At 38.7% G+C, this 15,409-nt stretch overlaps 1 protein-coding gene across 1 annotated transcript in view; it reads left to right on the top strand.

The window, feature by feature from the left end:
- The window catches only part of St8sia1 (ST8 alpha-N-acetyl-neuraminide alpha-2,8-sialyltransferase 1), a 139,770-nt gene that overhangs the window by 80,564 nt on the left and 43,797 nt on the right, over positions 1-15,409 (top strand). The window contains exon 4 of the mRNA XM_003470448.5: positions 1,558-1,650. Within this exon, the coding sequence (XP_003470496.1) occupies positions 1,558-1,650 (93 nt within the window). The remainder of the gene's footprint in view (positions 1-1,557; positions 1,651-15,409) is intronic.

Genomic DNA, 15,409 nt, shown 5'->3' with positions numbered 1-15,409 from the left:
TTGCATAATTTCCTTGTGTAGACGTTTTCAAATACATCTTCTAAAATGCTAGTATTTCCTCTTTTTCAAAGTGTATATTTGCTGTAGAATCAAAAGCAACACTTTAGGGCTGGGGATTTAGCTCAGCGGCATAAGCGCCTGCCTTGCAAGCAGGCAGTCGTGAGTCGATCCCCGGTACCGATAAAAACGAAAAAGACCAAAGGGGAAAAAAAAAGCAACACTTTGAAAAATAATATTGTTGAGTTCAGTACATCTGAAAGGCCTGTGAGATGGAAAGAGCAGTGATTGTTTCTGGGCTCAGCATCACGGTGAAGACGATATAAATGGGTGTCTTTTGAATTATGCTCAACTGTATGCTTCATGTACTTAAATATATGTATACAATGTTTTAAAGTAATTTTATGATTTCTCTATTTAAAGTTTTTTCTCCACTAAGCCCATTCCTCATCCACTCTACTTTACAGTTAAAGGATATTTCTTTCTTGCCACTTTGAGGCCAGATCTCTTTCAGTATCATGAGCACCGTTACTAAGACACGTTAGCTGTTAATATCTGTTAATTGTGCCAACAAGCAGTAATGCAAAGTTTGAAACACTTTTACACAATTATGCTTCATTAGAAACAATTTGACTCTATTACATGTGCCTTTTATATAAATTTGTGTAATTATCAATTTAGGAACTGAGGAGCTAAAATTGTATGGTGTGCTTTTCCTAAGAAAAGAGATACAGGAAATTGTCTCAGATATTTGCACTTAAAGAAAGTTCACCTAGAAGGGGTTAAGGCAGATATTTACACTGAAACATATTGCTGTTATTTTTTAGACATTCATTTAGATACTTGCCTGTAGTGAGCACCCATATCTGCAAAGTTTTCTTGAGCTTGTACTCTGTGGCAGGAAGTAAGTTGCATTTCATAATGACAAGCCAGGTGAACAGCTGTTTGCCTCACTGGGAAGACATTACGAGCAACTTTTCCTTGGAGGATGCAGGATGGTGCAGAATCCTCGCACCATCTTTGGTTCTTTGGTTTCATGTAATTGTATCTTCAGTAGTAAACAAACTGTCTACTGGTCAGAATAGTCAGACATGGACTGATTTAAGTGAACGTTGTGTTGCCCTGATTGTACTATTATGATTTATATTTGGGGACAGGAAAGGAAAACATGGGCAAGTATAATTCCTGTGTTTCTTGAGGTTTACGGTTATGCAGGGAACATGACCTCCTGAGTCCTAATTTCAAGCCTAATACTCCATGGCCTAGCACCTCAAGTATTTTAAATGGAATAAATACATTCCAGTTACTGTCTCTTTTGCTTGGTAGATCATTTACTTCTGTAGCTGACATTTTCTTTCTTCTAAAACAGGAGTAGTCTTTTGACAGCACTTTAAAGATGCTGATGGTTAATTAGTCATCTAATGTCTATTAAAAGGGAGAGGTGGTAAAATACAGTTATTTGTGAATTGAGCTAGAATTAAAGTCCCTATTTATGCCTTGATAGCTGACTTGATTTAAAAGTGTTAAGTCATTCTGAAATGCTTGTTCTTCTGTCTTTAGATGCAACCTTCCTCCTTTGTCAAGTGAATACACTAAAGATGTTGGATCCAAAAGTCATTTGGTGACAGCTAATCCCAGCATAATTCGGCAAAGGTAAGAGTTGGTGAGCTCTGTTTGTGTGGAACTTAGAGGGAAGGTTTTTGAAGTGCTATAGCATCTTAAAGGCAGTGAACATGACTGAGTTTAGAAAACAAAGAGGAAAAGCATCTGTACAGGAGGAAGGAGGAAAGAAGGAATCGTAAATAAATAAGGCAGGATTATGGGAATCCAAACAGTACATCTGGTACTCTGTTTCTGACTGTTGCAGACAGTAGACCCAGCACGAAGATCAGTGATTTTGCTCAAACGAACAACACACTTACTTGTTACAACTACTTTCAGTTTTTGGCTTCAGTCCCAATTTATTGATTGCCACCTATGAACTGAATTAATAAAACAAAATAAAGGGTCAATCTCCTGCATCAATGTGCTTTGAAGTAATAGTAGTGTCAGAATGTACACGATTATGGTGATCATGTAATAGTATTAAGTTACATTATGCTACGTCTATCCAGTTTGGAAAAGCTAATGGAATTTCTTGTTCAGCATCAATCCCATAAATCTCTGCAGCTGCTAGGGGAGCTCCTAAGGGTCAGTCCCCCTGAGGAAACCCATCTCAGTCCTAAGGACTGTGTATTGTATAGAATGAGTCCATTTGTGAGGAAAGAAGAATCAGACATTGCCCTTGAGATCTTCCTGTGTACCTAGTGCTGAGGAGTGAGATATCCAGATGTTCTGGGCCCACTTATTTGCTATCTGAAAGCCTTGTCAAGTGGACAGCACATGCATTTATTCTTGTTTTGGTTCATAAGTAAGTATTCTCATAAAGTAGGTACCTCAAACTGTAATCAAATGATTTTTAATTTTGCAGAATACTCTCCAAATATACCATTTTCTTTCAGTAATGGATAAGACTGTTATGCTACATCGAAAACACAAATGTATACTTATTGTTAATCTCTTAAATTTTGTCATTGTGTTTGAGTGAAAAATGACACTTTTTAAACTTAATTTGTATTTTTTCTGCATAAAAAATGCAATTAGTTGGTATTGACTGTTTCTTCTTTGAATTGCCTGTACTTTTTCTTGCTTTGCTTCCATCTTTAGAAAATATTTTCCTATTGATATGTAAGTATAGATGCTAAGGGTTTGCTTATTATATATAGCAAATGTTTGATTTCATTTTGTCATATTGATTTAAACTTAGGTTGTATTGTTTAAAAATTTTTACGCAATGAAATTTGTTAGCCTTTTATAACTTCTTTTATTAAAAGTCTTTCTGGGGACAATGCTCTTTGCCCCATGACAGTCTCATTAAAAATATTATGTGATGTTCCATAGTGCATTTATAATTTAATGTTTCATATTTAACAAATGTAATCTATGTGAATGCATTATTTTTATCTTTAAGAATTAATTTTATTGATACAATTTGAATGTATTATTTTTAAAAGAAAATATATGTTCTCTGAGAAATAAAAAAGTACAAGGAAGAGGATAAAACAAATTATTCTTCTGTGATTAACTGGGGAATTTTTAGTTTTTAATACTTACAGATTCACAGGACATTTTTTTGCCCCTAAAATGAAAAAAAGTTCCACGAACCCTTTACACAGTTTTCCCGAAAGTAACATTTGGTGTAACCATAGTTAACTACTTTAACTATTATTTTTGAATTGGGAATAAAATAACTTTTAGGAAAGAATATAAATTCTGGTGGAATAGGATGAAACTTTGAGCATGTTACGTTCAGGAGAAGATCCTGTTTTTTTGGTTTGTTTTTTACATGAATGTGTGGAGTTATGGGTAAAATTTAAAGAGAATGGTGGAAAAGAACACTAATGCAAGGTGACTGAGAGGTAGAGAGGAAAAGGCAGAGAGAAAGAGGGAGCAATTGTGGGGTTTTTTCAGCAGTTATGTTTTTGAGGGAAAATTATAAATAAACAGGAGGAAGACAGGGTCAAACATTAAATATGGAATAGGAAAGTAAACCTCTTGATAACAACATAGATTCAGTATAAAGAGGAAAAAAAGCATGAATAAACAAAATCTATTAGCAACACTGATAAATAGTTAACATTTTTTATGTCACCTTCCGTGTCCTTTATTTACATTTCGGTACTCTACCCTCACGACAATCCTCCTAGGTAGAAATGAGCCGTCTGTGTTTTAATTGTCCAGCCGAAAGAGGTTGCTCTAATTGGCATCAGTCTGTTAATGAAGAAACCTAGTGCGGTCTCTTTCCTTCCTTTGCTGGATTTTGTGAGAGGAGAGCCGCAGGAAGGATTAATTCAACATACAACCTCTGTATCACTGGACTTCAAACATGCTTATTCAAATAGCCTTCAAAATATTTTTAAATTCATCATTTCCTTGCTTCTTTTCAAATTATCTCAAGTTTTGGCATAAGGATAAATTGTTGCCAAGAATAAATTTATAGCGTGTCATGGGTTGTGCATATGCTTTATGTCCTATTGTCAGAATCTCACAAGAGTGGATTTAGCTCCTTTGATGTTACATGTCCTCATGTCAAAGTCAGTGCTCTTAATCACATTCATTTATTAAGATAACTTCCATCAGACAAGACTGCCTTTTAAAATTTAAATACGTGTTACAGTGTCACCCAATGTAATTATCTCACTTGACATGAAATTATTCAACATGTAAATAAGGTGTAGGGAATTGTTAAGAATTTGTCCCTTGGATAAGACAGAGCACAGTTCTTTCTGTTTCTTCTAGAGGTGTCCTTGTCTTTTTCCCCAGGCGATACTCCCTCAGAAGGTATTTTGGCAATCATTCTTTGGTGGCCTGGTCGTTTTGATCCTCAGGTGATTGCTCCATTTTAGTATTTGGGAAATAGAAGCAATAACTTTCTTTGGTGAGGCGGAAAAAAGAAAATTATGAAAGTAGAATTTGGAAAATAATTTTTTGCATTGGAAAAATCATGGGAAGAGGGCAGGTTAAGAAGGGGGCTCCATAAAATCAGATTTCACTTCTGCAACAGATACTGTCTAAACTCTATTCTGGGACAGAGAATACCAAATTGAATGAAATAAATTCAAGCTCCAAAGTCAGTGAGTATAGCCATGGTCTTAACGTCTATGGAAAGGCCTTTATAAATATCAGGGGCTCCTCCCAAAATTAATTTAAAATTTTTCACATGTGTGCATGTCTGTGTTTCATCAGATTTTCCAAGTGCTCCCTGACTCACAAAAGGGTTGAAATTTCTGGCCTCACCTGAATTATCCTCTGGTAACTTGATGAGAAGAAGAAAGGCAGAGTTCTCAAACTTTGTTTCTCAGTTTTCAATAGAGCTGAAAATTCAGTGAGTCATTTTGCCTAAATCAGGACTTTATGGTACTTACTCCCAGGGATGATAAATGTGTGTAGACAAAATACTGGTAAATAAAAGCAAAAATAAAATCGGTGATCCTATTATGACATTAAGAATTCATTTTTGAACTTTAAGGTGGAACTTGAGAAATGTTTGTTATTTGAACCCAGTTAAGAAGAATGAATCTGGTATACTTTCTTATTGGCATAATAGAAGAAATAAAATAGAAATGAATGACTTTGGGCTGAGTCTTTTTATCTGTGTCGGACCCTAGAACTTCTGCTTGGCATACAGGACATGCATAGCTTATGGAATGCATGAATACAGGAACATACACATTGTAAAATCTTCCACACCGAATTTCTGGTCCACATTGTCTTTTTTTTTTTTTAAAGTTAATTACTTTTTGGTGTCAATCTAGTTTCATATTCTAGAGTGGATGAGGTTATTTTTAGTAATGAATGTTTCAAAAAGGTATCGCTGGTTTGCTTATCTAAAGTTTTGATACTTTTTAAAAAAAGTTGATATGATTTAGAAAAGCATTAAAGCTTTCAGGACAAATGGAGTAAAAAGTCATGGTGAGCTGACTGCTACAATTTGTAAGTGCATAACTGTTAGCTTACTAGAAAAAAATGATATGAAAATCTGATATTTATTTTGAGATTTCCAATGTCTTGTACAGTGATACCTTCATTCAGGAACTCAGTTCTTTTCATGATTCTTGTCACACTCCGAACCAGATGAGAACTGAATCAAATCTTTTCCTATACAAGTGAGAGAGTTTTTTTTTTTTTTTTTTTTTTTTTTTTGTCTTTTTCCTTTTTATTGGTACCGGGGATCGAACTCACGACTGCCTGCTTGCAAGGCAGGCGCTTATGCCGCTGAGCTAAATCCCCAGCCCCAGTGAGAGAGATTTTAACCCATGATCTTGCTTCTGATTTTACTAAAGAAATTGGGAATGTGGAGATAATATCAGGAGAACAGTTGTTTATTTATTGATTTTTTTTAAAATCATGAGCTTTAAGACAAATAACTTGGATCCAAAAATTTATAATAATCTCTCTAAAGTTTTACGACTCACATTTCAGATTGTGTTCCTAAAACATCCATCTCTTTCTTTTTTCTTTTCTTTCCAAACTCAAAGGCTTCACAGTCACTGATAACCATGCAGAATTACATCTGCAGTGATATCAGAGAATTTGAAGCAAGTTTTAAAACTGGAATTAACAGTAGAAAGTAGATGGAAAAAAGATGTCTCTAATAGGATATGACTATGGAGTTTGTGGCAATGTTACATAGGAGGGAAGAACACAGGTGTTAGCTTGAAGCAGATGTGTTTCCAATTCTAGGGCCAGTGCTTCTGTTTCTTAGCTATGTAACCTTAGTTACTTAATCTCCCTTCTGGTACTGAGAATGAAATTGTTTGCCTTGAGGATTGCTGAGAAATATACACGAGATATTTAGAGACCTCCAGGAGAAGCGTCATTGGGGGGCGTGGTGGTGCACACCTGTAATCCCAGCCAAAGGGAAGCTGAGCCTTGAGTTCAAGGTCAGCCTGGTGCTACATAGTGAGATCTTGTCTCAAAAAAAAAAAAAAAAAAAAGCATCATTAGTACATATCATTAAGTAAATATTGGAGTAAATTTTCATGGCACTCCTACATAGACCCCCTGAGAATAGACTGCATTCTAGTGAAAAAACATTGTGGGTGCCCATGGTCCACCAAGGGCACAATGGAGTGATTTCTGATAGGCATGTCTAATTGGCATGTCTTAGATGGAGACCACTGGGTCAATAATTTGCATCATTTTTTTCCCGTGCACCTCTCTTTGCTTTCTTTTTAATGCTTGCTTCTGTTGTGTATTTTTTCTGCTCAGTAAGTAGCATGTTGGAAAGTTCTAGTTTCAGTAGAAGAAAAAAATGGGCAGAGAACTTTCTGAAATTCAGTGAGGCAGCAGCAGTTGTGTGATGGAAGAAAGTTCCTTAACCTTACTTGTATAGGAAGAGATTTAATTCAGTCCTTGTCCAATTCCATTTGCAACAAGAATCATGGAAATAATTGAATTCACGAACCAAGGCATCCCTGTATGTGACGCTGGAGCTGGTCTTTCACATAACATGGTGGAAAACATCTAATAGCACCAGAGTTCTGTTTTCAAAGTGTTCTTTATCTAGAACTATTTCCTACTGAATTTGGGGACTTCAGAGAGAGCCTCACAGGCTGGTGTTGGTCCTGTTGTTGGATGTGAATAATGCAGAAGTGTGGAGTTGTTTGAGTGAGTCAAAAGAGAGGAAAAGAGGGGAACGAGAGAAGGGAAAAGACCAGGAATGGCATCTTTTGGAACTGGAGGCCGGTTGGCAAGAAAGGAACAAAAATACTTATAATCAATCGTAAATTGTTTTTTTAAAAGTGTGTGTCTTGAGATTATTTTTCCTCAATCCTTTCTCATCTGATTTGACTGTTCAGATTTGTAGTATAACCATGCATTGTTGTAAGTGGTATTCATGCGTGTACGCATATGTGTATGAATGTATGTATGTAAGAGATGAAGGGACTCCTGTTTCTCATCCATTTGGGATCAGTTATGGCAGCTCTGTGTGTGTGTGTGTGCGCTTGCATGCATATGTGTGTCTGGGTGTAAATGGTGAAGAGACTGCTATGACTCATTCATCTGGAATCAATCATGATTTGCACTCAGATAATGACACTGAGGGGGCACAGACAGTCTTGAAAATGTCACTCTTCTGAGAATTTTCAGAGTGGAATCTTGAGAAACTACATTCATACTGACTGCTGCCCCTGTTGGAATGTAGAGACACCCTTAGACTCACAAAGATGTGTTGTTACAGCCAAGGCATTTGGGCTCAGGCTTAACTGTAGCAGATACTTTAGTGTAAAGTGTAAAACTGGCTAATTCTGTTACAAATTCCTTCTCTGCCAAGAGCTTCTATGGGCAATGAACTAGAGGTCCTACTGTGAACACTTCCATTACAAACAGTTGATTATGCATTCAGTGATTTCAGATTGTTTAGCTGATAATGAACTGACCTAATTTTATTTATGAAATAGGATGAGAGTAATAATTGTTAGTATGTATGTGAATCTTTCTATAGTCGCTGAAAATTACTTCATTAAATTGACATTTGTAATTAATTTTACTGGTGACTGTGAATCATATGGATTAAACACAGCATGGTGTCAGGAATTACTAATTCTATTATCTGATTATATATGGGCTTTAGCCACTAAAGTGATCAAATCATACATTATCAGAAAAGATTTGCTTTCTAACTTGAATTGTAAGAACATGTCTATAAGTTTCTATTACTCAATTGCTTTAATTTAGTTAGTAGAATACTTTTTCCTTTTTGTCTTGTTTTCTTTTTGTCCAGCACTTTAGTGTTGATTGATGTGTAAATTATGATACATATTTTTAGCTTACGTTTCACTATTAAGTCATACTGGGAGTTCTCTATGACATATACCTGCAAATTCAGACAACAAAGAAAAGAAACATCTCAAAGATCAGACTCACAATGTATATTATTGACAAGGACAGGGTATAAATGAGTGAAACAGGTATATTTGATAAACATTTGTAATGATTGATACTTCATGTTAACTTGAGAAGTCTAGAAGCTTAACTAAGTAACTTAACAGTTCTACATCCTAGGTTGTAGAGGACATGCCCTTATTGATCTAGGATGTTATTCATTATGTCAATTTGAGAAGTTTAAAAGCTTAACTAAGTGACTCAGCAGGGGTCCAGGGCCTCAATTCCTGAACACCCTGAGCCTGTGCAAGAGGAGGGCAGGGAGATGATGTGAGTACTACACCCACCTGAGGGCAGTAGAAAGGAGGAAAAGAGACTTGTTGTCACATTTTTGCTTTTGCTATCTTCTGCTGTCATGCACTCTCTGCCAAGCCACCCTGCCTTGGAGCCAGCTGATTATGGACTGAAACCTCCACAAACTGTGAGCTACATAAACCTTATCCTCTTTAGTTTGGGCATCAGGTATTTTGTCTTGGAAGCAAGAGTAGTGTGACTAAGATGATATTATTGCAAATATTCTAGCAACCGAGACTTTAATGCACACAGGACCTTCACATCCAAACTCTACCAGTCCCTGTGCTTATAGCTGTTCCTGTGCTGTTGTCTCAGCTGAGTTATTTGCATTGTTGGCCCTGCATACATTGAGTTTGATTGACATTTAAAATATCTCTGAAAGGCAGAAAGAGCAATGGGGTGTAAATTTGATTTATAAGCCAATTATTTCAGAAAAATGATGAGAGCAGTTTTATATCTTCTGCAAAAGCAAGTAAGGAGAAAAGATCCCCAAGTAAATGAAGGTATATTATAAATAGTTACTAAAATGTGTGCAGTATCTCTATATCAGCCAAATGATGCAAAGCAAGAATTGGAATGGATGAAAGAAATGCCCGAGAGAAGAGGCTAGTACAGGACTATTCACAGCACTGTTCATGCCACCAACCTGGGAAGCTGAGGCAGGAGGATCAAGAGTTGGAGCCCAGCCTAGGCAACTTAGTGAGATCTCATCTCAAATTTTAAAAATAGACAAAGAAATAATTTTACTGAGGGCCTGATGATGTACCTCAGTGCAAAGGCCTAGAGCTGTAGAAAACAAAGCAAATCAAAGCAAAACAAAACCCTGAGCCATCATTTGTTTTATTGGCTGTGATAGTTTTCCTTTATTATTGCTCAATAGTCCAGTATCGGAGATGTCATGAAATGTAATTTCTTTTAATAAACAGCATCTTTCAAGTACTCTGAAATAAAAATGATTAGGTGGGAAGTAAAAGTGTGAGCAAGTGTTTAGAGAAAGCGACTCAGGAAAGTAACCCGGAGCCCTGCAGAGCCTCCAGGTGATGTGGGCAGGACTGACTCCGAGGAGTTGAGGGCACAGGCATTAGCATCATCTTGACTCTTTAGTGAAAACGTCTAGGACAGTCATCTTGATGTGATCTGCTTTGGTGGAAGATTAAAGGGCAGAACAGAGATTTGAACGTGGATGCTGGCATCTCTTCTGGAGTTGAGTTTGTAGAGAGGTTTAGAGTTAGCCTCACAGTGTAGCCTGGATTCACCTGGAGGTAAACGACAACCTCAAGGAGGCAGTAATGAGTTTACCATTTAAAAGGGAAGGGGAGGGCTGGGGATTTAGCTCAGTGGCATAATGCCTGCCTTGCAAGCCCATGGGCATGAGTTCAATCTCCGGTCCCAAAACACTAAATAAATACAAGGGAAGGGAAGGAGTTAGTGGCTGGTTGTATTTCAAAGATCCTGACAATATCAGAAAGCATAAGAGGGCAAAACAATACATTAACAAGTAACAGCAAACATTAACAAATTTTATGTGCTAATAAAACTATCTAGACATTTAAAAGACAGAGAAAGCTAAGTGTGCTGCGAAACAAAAAACACACCACAATAAGCACCAAGTTTATGAACAGCAAGGAAAAAACAACAACCGAACCAAACAAACAAAACAACCCACAGGCTGCTATAAGGTTTTTTTTTTTTTTTGGTACTGGGGTTCTAACTCATGACCTCGCATTTGCCAGGCAGTTGCTTATGCCACTGAGCTAAATCCCTGGCCCCAGGTTGCCATAACTTACAGGGAACTATTTTACTAAGGTGCAGTTGACAAGATCTCCTATTTCCAATTGGTTTTGCAGCTGTTTCATACAGAAGCATCCTGCCACCAAATAACTGCTCCTCGTGGTAGCTTTAAACTAAACCCTAGCCGAGTGCTAGGTGGATAAACAGTGATTACTCTTTTCCAGGATACATTGTGATTACTCTCCTTCCCACTTTCTCTACTTCTGTTATCCTTCACCCTTCCCAGTCAGTTTTCACAGCCAATTATCTCCTGACATGTTGACTCTGAGTCCCTTCTTTAAGTTCTTGAAATTACTCTGCTTCACATGAGGCCGAATCATTTTTGATTTGAAGTTGCTGCCCCAGGGTGCTTCTGGCAGTGCCTTGCACCGGAGCTGCTCCGGCCACCCCTGCCAGCCCCACCGCCTGGACCCCCGCTCCTCTTATTAGCGCACACAGGGAGCTTATGAACCACTTTCCCAGCCCTCCCATCACAGTAGCTTCTGCTCTTGAATGCTTTCACCACCGTCCATTAGCCATGGTTAGCAGCCCGAAGTGATAGCAGTTAGAGAGCTCCTTTAGTGCCCCCAGGAAAGAAGAGGCGATTCACTGTCTGTGTTTTAGAGGACTGGACTGCGTCTTTTCCTGTTTCGATCCTCCAGCACCTCCTCCTCACCCACCCCTTGGTTTCTACTTCCCTGAAAAGACAGGTATGAGAAGGAAACACCCATGCTTTTAACTTCACATCAATCAAATCATCTGTATCTGTGACTATATACTTAAAATCATCATGAGTCCAGAATCCCAACCCCTCCTGCCTCCCAGCCTCTCTTTCTCTTCCCTCCATCCTTCCTTCCCACCTTTCTTTTCTTTATCCCCTTCCTGGGACAACTATTTAAATTTTAGGCAGCTGTGTAGTTAGCATTCGGCAGTGTCAGCAGTCAACAGTTTTAGTTTTGTAAAGGGATGACAGCTGAAATCTTACATGTTCCAGTGTACCTGATTCAGGGACATCTTGGAAGCACCTTCACCATCATTTATGGGAATTCCTGCCCCCCTTTTCCCTGTATGGGATCTCTTAATTCCCAGAGCTCAATGCATCTTGTTTCTTGAGTGATTTTTGTCGTTTTAGTGGTATACATTCTGCAGCAGCTTCCCGAGAGAAAGTACAAGGAAAGGAAAGGTTATTTTGCTTTGTATCGATGGATATTTTTACTAGGATTTTACTTACAGTTTGAATGAAAATTCTTTGGCGTTTTGAAGATATTCCTCCAGTGTTTTCTAGATTCAATGCTGCTTTGAGAAAACTAATATCATTCAGATTCCTCACCTTCTGTGTCTGACCTGAGTTTTTACTGTCCTCTGGATTCTGGTCTAGGCATCTCCTCTGTCATCTCCTCTTCTTCCTCTCTTTGCCCTCTATTTTGAGATTTTACAGTGATTTTCCTTGTTGCTGTCCTGCATTTATTCACTGAGCTGGCACTTAGTGGACTTTTTCAATCTGCAAGCTCATGTCTTCCCATTTTGGAAATTTTTCTTGAATGATTTCCTTGAATGATTGCCAACTGCAGTGGACAGTGGTCAGTTCTCATGTGGCCTATCAGCACCTTGTGACATGCTTGATATTTTTTCTAAATTAGCACTCTCTTTAGATTCCTACTCTCTTTAGAAGCTACTCTGTCGCATTAGCTTTTGCTAGATTCTTCTCACCTCATAAACCTAAAATCATTGGAGTCTAGTAATCTATTCAATATCTTTCCTTTTCTCTGTTTGTTCACTCAGCAGGATTCCATCCAGTTCTCTGGCTTTAAATACAACATGTCCTCTGGTACTCTTAAATTTGTAGTGCGACAGAAACTTACTCGTTTACCCTCAAACTCAGGTATCCAACTCACAGCAGAGTAGTCTATTTGTGTATCGAATAAGAACATCAAACTTAAAATAACCAGTATGCCTAATCTTCCTCACCTCCAAAACCTGGGTACTCTACAGGCTTCTCCATCTCAAAAATGGAAATCCCATTTTTCAGTTGCTCAGGTTTTTTTTTTTTTTTTTTTTGTCTTTTTCTTTTTCTATTTTCTTGGTACCGGGGATCAAACTCACAACCACCTGCTTGCAAGACAGGTGCTTATGTCACTGAGCTAAATCCCCAGCCCCCCAATTGCTCAGTTTTAAAAACCGCAGTATATGAACAGATACTCCAAAGAAGAGACACTGAGAAACCCAGTGCTAATTCTGTAGCATTATGATATAAAATCTAGCAATACTATTATTCACTGTTCACACTGATATTAGTCTAGTCTCTTATGTTCAGTTTCAGCATATGTAAGATAAGGACAGCTACTACGAAGAGAATGAGAGTCATTATGGCAGTCATTATTGACTTCTCCAATGTTAGGTCATGAAGACCTAAAGACCCTTCATCATCCTGTTATGATCAGATTAGTTCTATAATGTTCAGTATGTATTCAGTGTGCGTGAAGATGGGAACAACTAATTGGGAGAAAACTAGAGACAATAAGATAGTGAAGATCTCCAGTGGACTTGCTTTGAAATCTGTGTTTCTTAAAATTGTTTCCTTGTGATCTGTTTTGTTATGGTTAATCTTACCCTGTTTAAAATAATAAAAATTAAAAAAAAAACCAGTATCCCTGACTTGGTAAATCTACTGCCAGACTGTGATAGACCTACTTCCAAATGTTTTGACCACTTTTCATCTACTCTACTGTCACTCCCTCGTTCAAACCATTACAATGTGTCCCTGAATTACTGGAGTAGTCTTCTACTTTTCTGCTTCCTCTCTTACCACTTGAGCCATTTAATAGGTTGTTGCCTTTCTATTCTAAATTCCCTTTCCTACTCTCTTGTTTGTGATGCTGGCACTGGAACCCTACTGATCACATTTCTGTGTAGCTCTGTTTTGGTTACTTTATGCTCGTTGCTGAGGCAAAATATTTGATGCCCAAGTTGGGAAAGGAAAGGTTTATTTCTTACAGTTTTTGGAAGTTTCAGTCCACATCTGTTGGCTCCTAGGCAGGCAGGCATGGCTGGGCCGCCCTTCACGGTGGCTGCAAACAGCTAGCAGGAACCGGCAAAGAGCAAGACACACCTTCTTCCTGCCATTACATCACATCCTGGCTCCACCCCTTTGTGAATGGAGCACTGACACCATCAATCCAAGCACTAGACAATGAACGAATAACAAATGCACAATTCAAACTCATGAGGCCTGGGTGACACAGACATAAACCATGACATTTCACCCCTGGCCCCCAGGACTTGTGTACAACCTTTATACAAAAGACATTTAGTCCACCTCCAAGAGTTGCCAAAGTCCTAACAGCTTCAATATTGCTGAAAAGTCCAAGTCCCAAGTCTCCTCCAAGATCTATGGTAAACTCTTAACTGTAACCTCCTGTAAAAATGAAACAATTAAACATTTCTGAAATGCAAAGGCACAAGATAAACATTACCATTCCAAAAGTTACAAACAGGGGAATATAAAGCATCAGAAACAAAGTAAGTCCAGCATCCAGCAGGACAAACATTAAGTCCCAGAGTTCCATGCTCAGCATCTGAAGCAATCTGGTTGCAAGCTCCAAAATGCTTGGGTGATTCCACCCTCATGGCACTTCTGGCAATTTCAACTCCTGCAGCTTTTTTCTTAATTCCTCTCTGCTCGCTTTTTGCAGCTTTCCTTGGATCATCCACATTCCTGGCTTTTCCAAATTTCTGGGGTCTCCATTGCACCTTTGGCTTCACACTTGCATCTTCATAAATTGCCCTCTCAGGAGCAAACTTCTTGGCCAGCCAGGCCCTTTGCATTCAAGGTGGAAGCAGTCTTACCCTCAGAATTTGTGCATTTTCCTTGCACCTAAAATCAGCATCTTGTGGATGCCACCAAGGTTTGCTGCTAGCTGAAGCAGTAGCCAAGCTTTTCTCTCTCTTGGCTGTAGGGGTCAGTTGCCAGGATCACAGGGCTCTATTTACCTGATTGTGATGAAAAGCTTCTCTGTGTTGCCACCATTCTGGAAACTCATGTGGCTTCTGTTGCTATTCTGGAACTTCACGTGGCCTCTGTCACCATTCTGGAACCTCACTTGGCCTCTGTCACCATTCTGGAGCATGGCACTCTGCAGCATTTCCCTCTGAGCAAATTGTTTCACCTTTGCTGTGAGGCTGCACAGGGTGGGGACCCATTTCCTGGGATGCCCCAGGGCCATCTTTCTTATCTCTCTGTTTCTCTTCAGGAATCAAAATCTCAACTGTGTCTTTAAAATCCACAGCCTTCCTGGAATTTTCCTTCTGGCCAAACTTACAGCATTGTGAATTATCCTGCTGGGCTCTTTGCTCTTGATTCGAAACATAAAGCTGGCTGAAAGCCCCCAACAATAGCCATGCCACAGCCTGGACATTTGGTTGCTTTTTAATTTCTTTTTTAAGATTAATCAGTCCATTGCCCTTTGTCTGTCTCAGGCAAAGTCTCTGGGCAGGAGCAAAATGCAGATAAACTTTCTGCTAAGCCATAACACACATCATGTGGAGTCCAACGACCAATGCAGTCCTTCCCAGCAGAAGCCTCCCAAGCCTGGTCTTTACCATGAGGCTTTCTATCATTCTTCTGGTCTCCTTAGCTCTGACCAGAATCTCCTCTACAGAACAGCCTAAGCTGCTCCAGCTCTATGCATACAGGCAACATGTCCAAACCTTTCCAAATTCTACCCACAAGCCATTTCCAAAGCCTCTCGAAAAACATGGCCAGGTATAGTCACAGCAAATGACCCCACTCCTGGTACCAAATTCTGTCTTAGTTCCTTTATGCTCCTCACTGAGACAAAATACCTGATGCCCAAGTTGGGAA

Source organism: Cavia porcellus, unplaced genomic scaffold (genome assembly GCF_034190915.1).
Source record: "Cavia porcellus strain 051 isolate PalLab524CR breed Dunkin Hartley unplaced genomic scaffold, mCavPor4.1 scaffold_27, whole genome shotgun sequence".
Classification (NCBI taxonomy): Eukaryota; Metazoa; Chordata; class Mammalia; order Rodentia; family Caviidae; genus Cavia; species Cavia porcellus.
The sequence above is the reverse complement of the archived record's forward strand: the minus strand, read 5'-3'. Positions and strand labels throughout refer to the sequence as shown.